This window comes from Oncorhynchus masou, chromosome 9, assembly GCF_036934945.1.
Source record: "Oncorhynchus masou masou isolate Uvic2021 chromosome 9, UVic_Omas_1.1, whole genome shotgun sequence".
Lineage (NCBI taxonomy): Eukaryota > Metazoa > Chordata > Actinopteri > Salmoniformes > Salmonidae > Oncorhynchus > Oncorhynchus masou.
Window position 1 is genome coordinate 57791953 of NC_088220.1, and position 15694 is coordinate 57807646.

The window sequence follows — 15694 nt, forward strand, 5'->3', positions numbered from 1 at the left end:
GAGTATCTGGTTTGTGTTCAGTGGAGCACACTGTTGCACAAAAACTAACGTTTCAACCCGAGAATTTCAGCATTAATGGAAATGCATGTGTGCTACTGTTCATTGAAATGTGTTTGTTGATTTCATGCATCTCAGTATTATCGTCTGTCTTTTCAGATCGCCATGCACTACAATATTCCCCCTCCTCCTGACTTCTCTGCTTTCAACATCTCAACAGAGACACTCGGGAAATGTGACGGCACCAAGAAATCTCTGATCGTGTCTGTGGCTGTCAGGTACAGTGGTATTCCTTTTACCCTTGAAATAGCAGCTGAAAATAATGACTGAACCACCAGTGTGTAGATGCATTTTAAAAGTATCTTTAAAGCTGCACTGTGTAACTTTTTGGGCGACCTGACCAAATTCATGTAGAAATATGAGTTATAGATCTGTCATCCTTATTGACAGCAAGTCTAAGAAGTGTTAGATCTGTTCTATGTGCGCTATTTTTATGATTCCCATTCTTTAGTATCGTTTTTGCGTTTTACTTTTGGTTTTGAACAGCATAAAATAAATGTTTGGTTACTGAAAATATATTTCAAGACGGTTTAGAATGTACAATGATTTTCTTGCTTGTTTGTCACAAACTTAACTTAAGCTAACTCGTAGAATTTTAGCAATCAGGAAATGGCAGAGCGATTCCTGCATATTTGCACCTTTAAGATAATATCCAACCTTCATCTGACTCTGTGACTGACAGTTACAATGGTCGGCGAGAGGAGACCAACATGGTGATCATCAATGTCAAGCTTCTCTCAGGCTTCGTCTTGGACAAGTCCTCCCTCAGGCCTGTGAGTCAATAAGAAAGAGAACCTCAGTTGAGGGGAACACCATTTAATCAGGGCCAGGAGTTTTACCAGTTTAGGGAACACTCCTGGCCCTAAGTATAATCCCCTTGAGGATTAGTTGATGTTTAACATGATAATGGCGTCTGTTCTAATTGTAATGCCAGTATTTGTCCGAACGTATCAGTTGAACTGTCTGACACTATCTTATCCTGTGTTCTGTTCTTCCAGTTGAAAAATGACCCCACTGTCAAACGTGTTGACCTGGAGGAAGGACATGTCATCATCTACCTAGATGGGGTAGGAACATGAATAATGAATGTTGCATCTAAAAGGGGCTGTCTTTATCGGTTACAGAACCAAGTTGGATGTGGTCTCATTTGCATATACACACTGGATTTAACTTGAACAGTAACATCAAAGTAAGACTGTAGTGGAGGTTTTACACAGTAACACTATGTGAATCTATAACATTGAACTGCAATGTCAAATGTATTATTCCTTCTCTTCCAGCTCAAGCAGAAGGAAACGAAGACGTACAGCCTAGCCATAGAGGAGGATGTGCCTGTGAGGAATCTGAAACCAGCTGTGGTGAAAGTGTATGACTACTACCAGACAAGTAAGAATTCCATCTAACACAGACAGCAAAAATGTCATCTCATGCGCAGAAAACCTTGTCTGGCAGTGAAAAGGTTAATTCAGCCTAATTTTACTGCCTTTAAAAGAAAACAATACATGGCTCATATGGCTGCCTTGCCTAAACAAATGTGGTTTCTACGGACATTTGAGATGTACAAACTATGGCATAAGGGGATGAAGAGCGGATAAGAGGCAATACGTCATTTGGATTAACCTCTCTAGGTTACGTGGGACGCTAACGTTCCACCTGACCAACATCCGGTGAAAGTGCAGGGCGCCAAATTCAAACAACAGAAATCTCATCATTAAAGTTCCTCAAACATACATGAATTTTACACCATTTTAAAGATAAACTTGTTGTTAATCCCACCACAGTGTCCGATTTCAAAAAGGTTTTACGACAAAAGCGTACAATGCAATTATGTTAGGTCAGTACCTAATTACAAAAAAAACAACCATTTTTCCAGCCAAAGAGAGGAGTCACATAAAGCAGAAATAGAGATAAAATTAATCACTAACCTTTGATGATCTTCATCAGATGGCACTCATAGGATTCATGTTACACAATACATGTATATTTTGTTCGATAAAGTTCATTTTTCTATCCAAAAATCTCTGTTTACATTGGCGCGTTATGTTTTGCCTCCACAAAACATCCTGGGAAAGTGCAGAGAGCTATGTCAATTTACAGAAAAACTCATCATAAATGTTGATGAAAATACAACTGTTGCAACTGCTGTGTCAGATTTCAAAAAAGCTTTATGGAAAAAGCACACCATGGAATAATCTGAGTACAGCGCTCAGAGACCAAAACAAGCAATACAGGTACCCGCCATGTTATGGAGTCAACAAAAGTCAGAAATAGCATTATAAATATTCACTTACCTTTGATCTTCATCAGAATGCACTCCCAGGAATCCCAGTCCCACAATAAATGTTAGTTTTGTTCAATGAAGTCCATTTATGTTCAAATACCTCCTTTTTGTTCGCATTTAGTACAGTAATCCAAATGCGCAGGCACGAGGTCCAAAGTCAAAAAAGTTATATTACAGTTCGTAGAAACATGTCAAACAATGTATATAATCAATCTTTAGGATGTTTTTATCATACATCTTCAATAATGTTTCAACCGGAGAATTCCTTTGTCATTAGAAATGAAAGGGAATAGAGCTAACTCTCACGGGTCAACGCCTGACTGAGCACATGGCCTTCTGGCAGACCCATGACTCAATCAGCTCTCATTCTCTCCCACTTCACAGTAGAAGCCTAAAACAAGGTTCTAAAGACTGTTGACATCTAGTGGAAGCCTTAGGAAGTGCAACATGACCAATATCCCACTGTATCTTCAATAGGGACTGAGTTGAAAAACGACCAACCTCAGATTTCCCACTTCCTGGTTGGATTTTTTCTCAGGTTTTCGCCTGCTATATGAGTTCTGTTATACTCACATACATCATTCAAACAGTTTTAGAAACGTCAGGGTGTTTTCTATCCAAATGTTTTCAATACTAATAATATGCATATCCTAGCATCTGGGCCTGAGTAGCAGGCAGTTTACTCTGGGCACGCTTTTCATCCGGACGTGAAAATACTGGCCCTTTCCCCAAAGAAGTTAAGACATTAATGAGCGAGCTAGGACGGACGTAGTCAATATAACTATTTGTTCAGCACTTTTGAAATGTACAGCGACATAATTCAGAACATGGGCGTTCTGACAGTATTCTCCCTGTACACCAAGTCAGAACTGTAGGATAAGTAAAAGGGGCATATAAGCAGACAATGAAAGCTCTTACAATATTAAATGACTACATTTCTCTAAACAGGCTATGGGCTACATGTGCACCACCGGGTCAGAACATTAGCCTAAATTATGAGGGGGAAAGGGACCAAATGATTAGGGTGAGGCACATTGGCTAATAATAGCTTACTACAGAACATACACTTAGTATTACTTAATTAGCTACAGTATACATATCTCCCTGGCATATTACATCATTTATGCAGCAGCATACAATACACTTTTCGACTTATCTTATTGTGCTGTGCTCACTTGAACAGGAAGGTGGTGCAGCGGGCCATCGTGGGGAAATTTCATCATCAAAGTCTGGCATTCTATGGATTTCAAGTCACATTATATTTGTCACATGCGCCGAATACAACAGGTATTAGACCTTACAGCTGAAAACTGTTGTTTTGATTAAAGAAGCAATAAAACTGCCCTTCTTTAGACTAGTTGACTATCTGGAGCATCATCAGTTGTGGGTTCGATTACAGGCTCAAAATGGCCAGAAACAAAGACCTTTCTTCTTAAACGCGTCGGTCTATTCTTGTTCTGAGAAATGAGGGCTATTCCATGCGTGAAACTGAAGATCTCGTACAACGCTGTGTACTACTCCCTTCACAGAACAGCACAAACTGGCCCTAACCAGAATAAAAAGCCCCCCCACGGCCATACCCGCCCCTAACCCGGACGAAGCTGGGGCAATTGTGCACTGCCCTATGGGACTCTCGGTCACGGCCGGTTGTGACACATCCTGGGATCAAACCCCAAGCTGTAGTTACGCCACAACCTTAGACGGCTGCGCTGTTCGGGGGCCCTCAACAAAGCAATTATATAAACGTAACTAAGAGAAATTTAAGAGCAACAATAAGGAGGCTATATATAGTGGATACCAGTACCATGTCAATGTGCGGGGGTACAGGTTAGTCAAGGTAATTGAGGTAATATGTACATGTAGGTAGGGGTAACGTGACTATGCATTAATAATAAACAGCTTGTAGCAGCAGCGTAAAAAAAGGGGGTGGGGTTTCAATGCAAATAGTCTGGTTAGTCATTTGATTAGTTGTTCAGCAGTCTTATGACTTGGGGGTAGAAGCTGTTAAGAAGCCTTTTGAACCAAGACTTCGCGCTCCAATACCGCTGGCCGTACGGGGTCAATTTTTAGGGCCTTCCTTTGACACCGCCTAGTATAGAGGTCCTGGATGGCAGGAAGCTTAGCCCTAGTGATGCACTGGGCCATACGCACTACCCTCTGTAGCACCTTGCGGTCGGAGGCCGAACAGTTGAAATACCAGGTGACCAGTCAGGATTCTCTCGATGGTGCAGCTGTAGAACTTTTTGAGGATCTGAGGACCCATGCCAAATCTTTTCAGTCTCCCGAGGGGGAATATGCATTGTCGTGCCCTCTTCACTCTTCATGTCTTGGTGTGTTTGTACCATGATGGTTTCTTGGTGATGTGGACACCAAGGAACTTGACGCTCTCAACCTGCTCCACTAAAGCCCCGTCGATGAGAATGGGGGCGTGCTTGGCCCTCCTTTTCCGGTAATCCACGGTCATCTCCTTTGTCTTGACCATGTTGAGGGAGAGGTTGTTGTCCTTGCATCTCTCTATAAGCCTACCACTGTTGTGTCACCAGCAAACTTAATGTTGGGAGTTGTGCTTGGCCACTCAGTCATGGGTGAACAGGGAGTACAGGAGGGGACTAAGCACGCACCCCTGAGGGGCCCCTGTGTTGAGGATCAGTGTGGCAGATGTTATTACCTACCCTTACCACCTGGGGCGGCCCATCTGGAAGTCCAGGATCCAGTTGCAAAGGGAGGTGTTTTGTCCCACGGTCCTTAGCTCAGTGATGAGCTTTGAGGACACTATGGTGTTGAATGCTGAACTGTGGTCAATGAATAGCATTCTCACGTAGGTGTTCCTTTTGTCCAGGTGGGCAGAGTGCAATCGGGTTTGTGGCGGTATGCAAATTGGAGTGGGTCTAGGGTTTCTGGGATAATGATATGAGCCATGACCAGCCTTTCAAAGCACTTCATGGCTATGGAAGTGAGTGCTACGGATCGGTAGTCATTTAGGCAGGTTACCTTGGTGTTCCTTGGCACAGGGACTATGGTGGTCTGCTTGAAACATTTTGTTATTACAGACTTGGTCATGGACAGGTTGAACAAGACACTTGCCAGTTGGTCAGCGCATGCTAGGAGCACACATCCTGGTAATCCGTCTGGCCCTGCGGCCTTGTGAATGTTGACCTGTTTCAAGGTCTTACTCACATCGGGACGACTGTGTGATTATGCTCTCCATAGCCGAACAGCTGGTGCTCTCATGCATGCTTCTTTGTTGCTTGCCTCGAAGCGCTCATAGAAGTCATTTAGCTCGTCTGTAGGCTCCTGCCTCTGGGCAGCTCATGGCTGGGATTTCCTTTGTAGTCTGTAATAATTTGCATGCCCAACCACATCAGATGAGCATCAGAGCCTGTGTAGTAGGATTCAATCTTAGTCCTATATTGATGCTTTGCCTGTTTAATTGTTTGTCGGAGGGCATAGCATGATTTTCTTATAAGCATCCAGGTTGGAGTCCAGCTCCTTGAAGCGGCAACTCTACCCTTTAGCTCTTTGCGGATGTTCCCTGTGATCCATGGCTTCTGGTTGGGATATTGTCACGAGAATTTTCAATTTCAATAATGATAATTAAACATTCATTCAACCTTTGTCCAATTTCCCGAGGTTTGCAGGACCCCAGGTTTAATAATAATTCGACAAATATTCAGATTAATACAAAAGGTTTGTATAGTTTATTCATGAGAGCTCTGAAGACAAAAATGAAGACTGTCTTTTTGTAACATACACACATTCCTATCTTTAGGTCACTCCCTTCTCAAATGACCAGTACTTTTCCTCTAACCACATTGTAGACAAAGAACCATCGATATTGTCTCATTCTTCAAGGCTTTCACTTCCCCTCCCCGTTGGGCCCCTCTTGGTTTGAAAACCTCTGATGGTTTTACAACTTCTCTCTGCTTACACCCTTACTAAAGACTATAAATACTCTAGTATTATAATTCTGACATAGCTCCACACATCTTCATATCATCTTCTTATGATTCTCAAACATTTCACACCATTATACAATATCAGAGTGGAACACTTTAGCCATTATCTCAAACCATGCAAATTATTCTAACAGGTATGTACGTACGGTCACTGTGGGGACGACGTCATCAATGCACTTATTGATGAAGGGCTTTCAAGACAGCTGGGAACTCAACAACAAAAGCTGTAACTCGGCTCTAGAAAGAGGCCGAGTTACAACCTGGAATTCTGAGTTAGATGACCGTTCAAAATGTATTTTCCCATTCTGACCTTGTTTTTTTTTAGAGTTCCCAGTTGTCTTGAAGTGATGCTGGATTGAAAGCATGGCCAATGTTGAATGGCCAATGTTGACCCTTAAATCCAGACTTGGAGCACACACCCAATCCACTGAATAGCAGGCTAGTGATTGCTTTGCAGAGCTTGCAGTTAGAAATGAGACATCACGGGAGCACGTGATGCGGCGGAGCTGAGCAGACGTTGACAAACCGAGCTCTTCAAAGTTATTCTATTTTTACCTAAATAACAACGTTGAAACAATATTCTAACATCGGCTGATAAATTGTCAAGTACTTACCTTCCCAAAGAGCCATGGACCTCCGACCGAGAGGCAAGAAGGACGACCAAAACGTTGTTGATTCCCAAGATAACGATAACGCTACAGCTAGCAAGATTAGCATTAGCTCTCATTACTCAGACGACAGTTTTATTTATTTATTTATTTATTTATTTATTTTTTATTTCACCTTTATTTAACCAGGTAGGCTAGTAGAGAACAAGTTCTCATTTACAACTGCGACCTGGCCAAGATAAAGCATAGCAGTGTGAAAAGACAACACAGAGTTACACATGGAGTAAACAATTAACAAGTCAATAACACAGTAGAAAAAAAAGAAAAAAAAGGGGAGTCTCTATACAAAGTGTGCAAAAGGCATGAGGAGGTAGGCGAATAATTACAATATTGCAGATTAACACTGGATTGATAAATGATCATGTACAGGTAGAGATATTGGTGTGCAAAAGTGCGGAAAAGTAAATAAATAAAAACTGTGGGGATGAGGTAGGTGAAAATGGGTGGGCTATTTACCAATAGATTATGTACAGCTGCAGCGATCGGTTAGCTGCTCAGATAGCTGATGTTTGAAGTTGGTGAGGGAGATAAAGGTCTCCAACTTCAGCGATTTTTGCAATTCGTTCCAGTCACAGGCAGCAGAGTACTGGAACGAAAGGCGGCCGAATGAGGTGTTGGCTTTAGGGATGATCAGTGAGATACACCTGCTGGAGCGCGTGCTACGGATGGGTGTTGCCATCGGGACCAGTGAACTGAGATAAGGCGGAGCTTTACCTAGCATGGCCTTGTAGACGACCTGGAGCCAGTGGGTCTTGCGACGAATATGTAGCGAGGGCCAGCCGACTAGAGCATACAAGTCGCAGTGGTGGGTAGTATAAGGTGCTTTAGTGACAAAACGGATGGCACTGTGATAAACTGCATCCAGTTTGCTGAGAAGAGTGTTGGAAGCAATTTTGTAGATGACATCGCCGAAGTCGAGGATCGGTAGGATAGTCAGTTTTACTAGGGTAAGCTTGGCAGCGTGAGTGAAGGAGGCTTTGTTACGGAATAGAAAGCCGACTCTTGATTTGATTTTCGATTGGAGATGTTTGATATGGGTCTGGAAGGAGAGTTTGCTAGGTACTTATAGGTGTCCACATATTCAAGGTCGGAACCATCCAGTGTGGTGATGCTAGTCGGGCATGCGGGTGCAGGCAGCAATCGGTTGAAAAGCATGCATTTGGTTTTACTAGCGCTTAAGAGCAGTTGGAGGCCTTGGAAGGAGTGTTGTATGGCATTGAAGCTCGTTTGGAGGTTAGATAGCACAGTGTCCAATGACGGGCCGAAAGTATATAGAATGGTGTCGTGTGCGTAGAGGTGGATCAGGGAATCGCCCGCAGCAAGAGCAACATCATTGATATATACAGAGAAAAGAGTCGGCCCGAGAATTGAACCCTGTGGCACCCCCATAGAGACTGCCAGAGGACCGGACAGCATGCCCTCCGATTTGACACACTGAACTCTGTCTGCAAAGTAATTGGTGAACCAGGCAAGGCAGTCATCCGAAAAACCGAGGCTACTGAGTCTGCCGATAAGAATATGGTGATTGACAGAGTCGAAAGCCTTGGCAAGGTCGATGAAGACGGCTGCACAGTACTGTCTTTTATCGATGGCGGTTATGATGTCGTTTAGTACCTTGAGTGTGGCTGAGGTGCACTCGTGACCCGCTCGGAAACCAGATTGCATAGCGGAGAAGGTGCGGTGGGATTCGAGATGGTCAGTGACCTGTTTGTTGACTTGGCTTTCGAAGACCTTAGATAGGCAAGGCAGAATGGATATAGGTCTGTAACAGTTTGGGTCCAGGGTGTCTCCCCCTTTGAAGAGGGGGATGACTGCGGCAGCTTTCCAATCCTTGGGGATCTCAGATGATATGAAAGAGAGGTTGAACATGCTGGTAATAGGGGTTGCGACAATGGCGGCGGATAGTTTCAGAAATAGAGGGTCCAGATTGTCAAGCCCAGCTGATTTATACGGGTCCAGGTTTTGCAGCTCTTTCAGAACATCTGCTATCTGGATTTGGGTAAAGGAGAACCTGGAGAGGCTTGGGCGAGGTGCTGCGGGGGGGCCGGAGCTGTTGGTCGAGGTTGAAGTAGCCAGGCGGAAGGCATGGCCAGCCGTTGAGAAATGCTTGTTGAAGTTTTCAATAATCATGGATTTGTCGGTGGTGACCGTGTTCCCTAGCCTCAGTGCAGTGGGCAGCTGGGAGGAGGTGCTCTTGTTCTCCATGGACTTCACAGTGTCCCAGAACTTTTTGGAGTTGGAGCTACAGGATGCAAACTTCTGCCTGAAGAAGCTGGCCTTAGCTTTCCTGACTGACTGCGTGTATTGGTTCCGGACTTCCCTGAACAGTTGCATATCGCGGGGACTGTTCGATGCTATTGCAGTCCGCCACAGGATGTTTTTGTGCTGGTTGAGGGCAGTCAGGTCTGGAGTGAACCAAGGGCTGTATCTGTTCTTAGTTCTGCATTTTTTGAACGGAGCATGCTTATCTAAAATGGTGAGGAAGTTACTCTTAAAGAATGACCAGGCATCCTCAACTGACGGGATGAGGTCAATGTCCTTCCAGGGTACCCGGGCCAGGTCGATTAGAAAGGCCTGCTCAAGTGTTTTAGGGAGCGTTTGACAGTGATGAGGGGTGGTCGTTTGACTGCGGCACCGTAGCGGATACAGGCAATGAGGCAGTGGTCGCTGAGATCCTGATTGAAGACAGCGGAGGTGTATTTGGAGGGCCAGTTGGTCAGGATGACGTCTATGAGGGTGCCCTTGCTTACAGAGTTAGGGTTGTACCTGGTGGGTTCCTTGATGATTTGTGTGATATTGAGGGCATCTAGCTTAGATTGTAGGACTGCCGGGGTGTTAAGCATATCCCAGTTTAGGTCACCTAACAGAACAAACTCTGAAGCTAGATGGGGGGCAATCAATTCACAAATGGTGTCCAGGGCACAGCTGGGAGCTGAGGGGTGTCGGTAGCAGGCGGCAACAGTGAGCGACTTATTTCTGGAGAGAGTAATTTTCAGAATTAGTAGTTCGAACTGTTTGGGTATGGACCTGGAAAGTATGACATTACTTTGCAGGCTATCTCTGCAGTAGACTGCAACTCCTCCCCCTTTGGCAGTTCTATCTTGACGGAAGATGTTATAGTTGGGTATGGAAATCTCTGAATTTTTGGTGGCCTTCCTGAGCCAGGATTCAGACACGGCAAGGACATCAGGGTTAGCAGAGTGTGCTAAAGCAGTGAGTAAAACAAACTTAGGGAGAAGGCTTCTGATGTTGACATGCATGAAACCAAGGCTTTTTCGAGACTGTTGCTCTCAGCAGCCTCTTGCGAACCTGCCGACATGCTGACTACTCTCCTCCGGGAAATTCAGGATGGTAACAGAGGCCTTTCTCTGAAAATCGATAAGAAATCGGCTGAACTCCATTCCTCCATTGACGACCTGAAATCCTCCATGAATGATCTCCTTTTGAGAACGACTGAGGCAGAGTTGCGCATTAGCACAGTTGAAGATACCATCGCTAGACATGACCAGGTCTTGACACAACTGCAAAAGGACAATGCCTACCTCAAAAACAAAGTAGATCAGATGGAAAACCAGAGTAGACGTAGTAATGTCCGCGTGGTGGGATTGAATGAGGACAGCGAGGGCCGTGACCCGGTCCGTTTCTTCACTCAATGGATCCCGGAGGTCCTAGGCATAATCAACTTCACCAAACCGCTGGAAATCGAACGCGCCCACAGAACATCAGTGCCGAAACCCCGGCCAGATGAGCCCCCACGAGCCGTCCTGATCAGGTTCCTCCGTTTCCAAGACAGAGAGAAGATACTGCAACTCGCAAGAGCCAAAGGGGACATCACCATCGATGGAAAGAGGGTCAGCCTTTTCCCAGATATGAGTGCGGATCTCGCCAGACGCCGCAAGCAGTTCAGACCGGCCGCCAAAGCACTGAAGGAGAAGAACGTCACCGGCTACCTCATCCACCCTGCGCGGACGAAAGTTCAGTTCAAAGGCCGAAGCCATCTCTTCAACACACTGGGAGAAGTGCACACTTTTCTCAAAGAACTGACCAACGTCTGAGCCAGGACGGTCTCTCTGGGGGATAAAACGCAGTTCGTTTGTTTTCTCTTATCCGGATTGAACTGCTGGTATCTCCCGGTCACTTTAATTGATTTGTACATTTTCAACTAACCGTATCTTCCCGGGGTGAGTTCTATTACATTTACAGGAGAGTATATTTTGGTTTAGTCCATATCTACTGCTTAGGCCCACTGCTTTCCCCCTCATTTATGTTAATCTTTCGTGAAGAGACTCAAGCATCCCTTACCGTGGGCAGTAAATATTCAGCCATAAATATCTATTCACAACGTTTGTTTTCAATTTAGAGAGCTCACAGGTTTTACGCCAAGCTTTAGCTAGGGCAAGATGGAAAGCGAGCAGCAACGTATCTCTACAAGTGTATTCATGTTTGATTGTTGGGATTGTTGTTCTAGCCTGACAATCGGGGTGGGTGGGATTTTGTTTTTTTTCCTTTTTTCTATGTTTATTGTTTCCTTCCTAAAGAGACACACAGGTCACTTTTGTGCTCAAACCAAAGTTGAAACATTTCCTAATTATCTGCATATGATAGATTTCTATTCAGTTACATATTTGAAACCCAACCTATGCTTAACCCACTAAAATATGTCACATTCAACGTAAAAGGTCTTAACAGCCCGAATAAAAGGAAAAGAGTCTATACCTACCTTAACCTCTTACATCTATGGTGGCGCTATTTCATTTTTGGATGAAAAACGTTCCCGTTTTAAACAAGATATTTTGTCACAAAAAGATGCTCGACTATGCATGTAATTGCTACTGTTCGAAAGAAAACACTCTGACGTGTCCAGAAATACAAATATCTTCTCTGTGCGTGCCCTTTAACGTGAGCTTCAGGCAAAACCAAGATGAGATGGCATCCAGGAAATGACAAGGATTTTTGAGGCTCTGTTTGTCATGATCTCCTTATATGGCTGTGAACGCAAGAGGAATGAGTCTGCCCTTTCTGTCGTTTCCCCAAGGTGTCTGCAGCATTGTGACGTATTTGTAGGCAGATCATTGGAAGATTGACCATAAGAGACCACATTTACCACGTGTCCGCCCGGTGTCCTGCGCCGAAATTGGTGCGCAAAAAGTCACCTGCCAGTATTTTTCCATGGGACACAGAGAGGGAAGCAAGCTTCCACGAACTGCATGTCAATGAAGAGATATGTGAAAAAACACCTTGAGGATTGATTCCAAACAACGTTTGCCATGTTTCGGTCGATATTATGTAGTTAATCCGGAAAAGTTTCACGTTGTAGGTGACTGCATTTTCGGTTCGTTTCGGTAGCCAGGCGCAATGTAGAAAACGGAACGATTTCTCCTACACACAGACGCTTTCAGGAAACACTGCGCATCTGGTATGTGGCTGGGAGTCTCCTCATTGAAAACATCAGAAGCTCTTCAAAGGTAAATGATTTTATTTATTTGGTTATCTGGCTTTTGTGAAAATGTTGCGTGCTACATGCTACACAAAATGCTATGCTAGCTTTGCATACTCTTACACAAATTAGTCCATTTCTATGGTTCAAAAGCATATTTTGAAAATCTGAGATGACAGTGTTGTTAAGAAAAGGCTAAGCTTGAGAGCAAACGCATTATTTTAATTTTATTTGCGATTTTCAGAAATCGTTAAAGTTGCGTTATGCTAATGAGCCTGAGGCTTAGTCACAAACCCGGATCCGGGTTGGGGAGTTTCAAGAAGTGAAGAAATTAAAGGCTGACATTGTGTTTTTACAAGAAACACATCTTACAGCCAGTGAACACAAGAAATTGAAGAGGGAATGGGTAGGACAAGTTTTTGCATCCTCTTTTAACTCCAAAGCAAGGGGAACTGCAATTTTGATAAGTAGACACATCCCCTTCTGCGTCAACAACACCATCTCTGATCCCTCTGGCAGGTTTGTTTTGGTGCAGGGGCATATATTTTCAGAGTCTTGGACCCTATTGAATATTTATCCTCCTAACTTCGATGACCATATGTTTATTCAGAATGTCTTCCTTCAGGTTGCTCAAGCACCACCAGGATGGCTACTGGTTGGAGGAGATTTTAATTTTTGCTTAGATACAGTTGTTGATAGGTCTTCTGATAAACCCTCACTTCTTACCAAAGCCGGCAAGCTCACCATGTCATTCATGAAAGATCTCAATTTACTGGACATCTGGAGACAGTTGCACCCACAGGATAGGGACTACTCTTTTTATTCACACCCACACAAGACACACACACGCATAGATTTACTTTCGACACAACTGTTTCATAGAGTGTTAGATGTCGAGTATCTCCCCAGATTGCTTAGTGACCATTCTCCTTTGGTATTATCAATGTCCATTCCTACCAAGGTAAATGGAGCATATAGATGGAGACTAAATCCTACACTTCTAAAGCAACCTGAATTTTGTGCATTCATCAAAGAGCAGATCAATATTTTTACTTTGACAAACAAACCCTCTGCTCCTGACAGGCCTTCAATGTGTCCCAAAGAATGAAGCTATCTGAGGGGACAGATTATTTCCTATACTAAAGGGCTGAAGAAAAAACACAGTGCGGAACTGATTGCCCTTGAATCTGAAATCTCCGAGCTAGAGAAAACCTACCAAAGAGGCCCGACTAAAGATCTATACAGGCTTCTGGTAAATAAAAAACTTAAATATAATATTCTGAACACATATCAAGCAGAGAGGGCCATCACTAAATCAAAACAGCGTTATTATGAGCTTGGAGAGAAAGCTCACAAAGTATTGGCATGGCAACTGAAAGCAGAGGAAAGTAAGAGAACAATTCATGCCATAGAAACTCTTACTAAAGAGAGATCCTTCGACCCTTCTGAAATTAATAATACTTTTAACTTCTTGGAACTCCCCATCCCGGATCCGGGTTTGTGACTAAAGCCTCAGGCTCATTAGCATAACGCAACGTTAACGATTTCTGAAAATCGCAAATAAAATGAAAATAATGCGTCTGCTCTCAAGCTTAGCCTTTTCTTAACAACACTGTCATCTCAGATTTTCAAAATATGCTTTTGAACCATAGAAATTGACTAATTTGTGTAAGAGTATGCAAAGCTAGCATAGCATTTTGAGTAGCATTTAGCACGCAACATTTTCACAAAAACCAGATAACCAAATAAATAAAATAATTTACCTTTGAAGAGCTTCTGATGTTTTCAATGAGGAGACTCTCAGTTACATACCAAATGCGCAGTTTTTCCTGAAAGCGTCTGTGTGTAGAAGAAATCGTTCCGTTTTCTACATGGCGTCTGGCTACCGAAACGAACCGAAAATTCAGTCACCTACAACGTAAAACTTTTTCCGGATTAACTACATAATATTGACCGAAACATGGCAAACGTTGTTTGGAATCAATCCTCAAGGTGTTTTTTCACATATCTCTTCATTGATATGCAGTTCGTGGAAGCTTGCTTTCCTCTCTGTATCCCATGGAAAAATACTGGCAGGTGACTTTTGCGCACCAATTTCGGCGCAGGACACCGGGCGGACACCTGGTAAATGTGGTCTCTTATGGCCAATCTTCCAATGATCTGCCTACAAATACGTCACAATGCTGCAGACACCTTGGGGAAACGACAGAAAGGGCAGGCTCATTCCTCTCGCATTCACAGCCATATAAGGAGACAATGGAAAACAGAGCCTCAAAAATCCTGTTCATTTCCTGGATGCCGTCTCATCTTGGTTTTGCCTGAAGCTCACGTTCTAGGGCACGCACAGAAAATATCTCGGTAGTTCTGGACACGTCAGAGTGTTTTCTTTCGAATGCTATCAATTATATGCATAGTCGAGCATCTTTTTGTGACAAAATATCTTGTTTAAAACGGGAACGTTTTTCATCCAAAAATGAAATAGCGCCCCCAGAGAATCAACAGGTTAAGAAATACTATGAAGACCTCTACACTTCCCAATCAAGCGATGATCTATCAGAGATAGACTCCTTTCTCTCCTCTCTCAACCTCCCATGCCTGTCAGGGGAAGACAGCGAGCGCCTGAGTGAACACTTCTCAGTTCCTGAATTGTTGGAGACCATTAAATCCCTACCTTCTAATAAATCTCCTGGGGAGGATGGCTTCCCTTCAGAGTTCTATAAACAATTTAGGGAGCTGTTGGTCCCCTACCTTATGGAGGTACTTAAAAAAGCCAGTGAAGACAACTGCTTTCCAGAGTCCTTCTCTCAAGCAGTGATTACTGTAATCCACAAGAAAGGGAAAAACCCGCTGAAGTGCGTCTCCTATAGACCAATCTCTCTCCTTAACACAGATTGTAAACTGGTCACCAAGATGCTATCTAAGAGACTGGAGTCATGTCTTCCCCTGTTGGTCAACCCAGATCAGACTGGCTTCATAATTAATAGATTGTTGGAGGACAATCTCAGAAGATTCTTTGATATAATTCACCTTGCTAACAAAAACAAAATACCTAGTGTCGCAGTCTCCCTCGACGCTGAAAAGGCCTTTGATAGGGTTGAATGGCCATACCTCTTTCGCGTCTTGGAAAAGTTTGGTTTAGGTACCGTGTTTGTAAATTTGATAAAATCACTCTACAAATCTCCTAAAGCTAGGATTGCTACCAATGGGATTACTTCCTCCTCTTTCCCTCTTTATAGGGGGAACAGACAAGGTTGCCCAATTAGCCCCCACCTCTTTGCCCTCGCCATCGAACCGT

The 15694-nt window shown here is 43.7% G+C and overlaps 1 protein-coding gene across 4 annotated transcripts in view; it reads left to right on the forward strand.

The window, feature by feature from the left end:
• The window catches only part of LOC135546319 (alpha-2-macroglobulin-like), a 50261-nt gene that overhangs the window by 30700 nt on the left and 3867 nt on the right, over nucleotides 1-15694 (forward strand). For all 4 annotated transcript variants that reach the window (XM_064974651.1, XM_064974652.1, XM_064974653.1 and 1 more), the window contains exons 31-34: nucleotides 157-275; nucleotides 740-830; nucleotides 1056-1124; nucleotides 1338-1443. In XM_064974651.1, the coding sequence (XP_064830723.1) occupies nucleotides 157-275; nucleotides 740-830; nucleotides 1056-1124; nucleotides 1338-1443 (385 nt within the window). The remainder of the gene's footprint in view (nucleotides 1-156; nucleotides 276-739; nucleotides 831-1055; nucleotides 1125-1337; nucleotides 1444-15694) is intronic.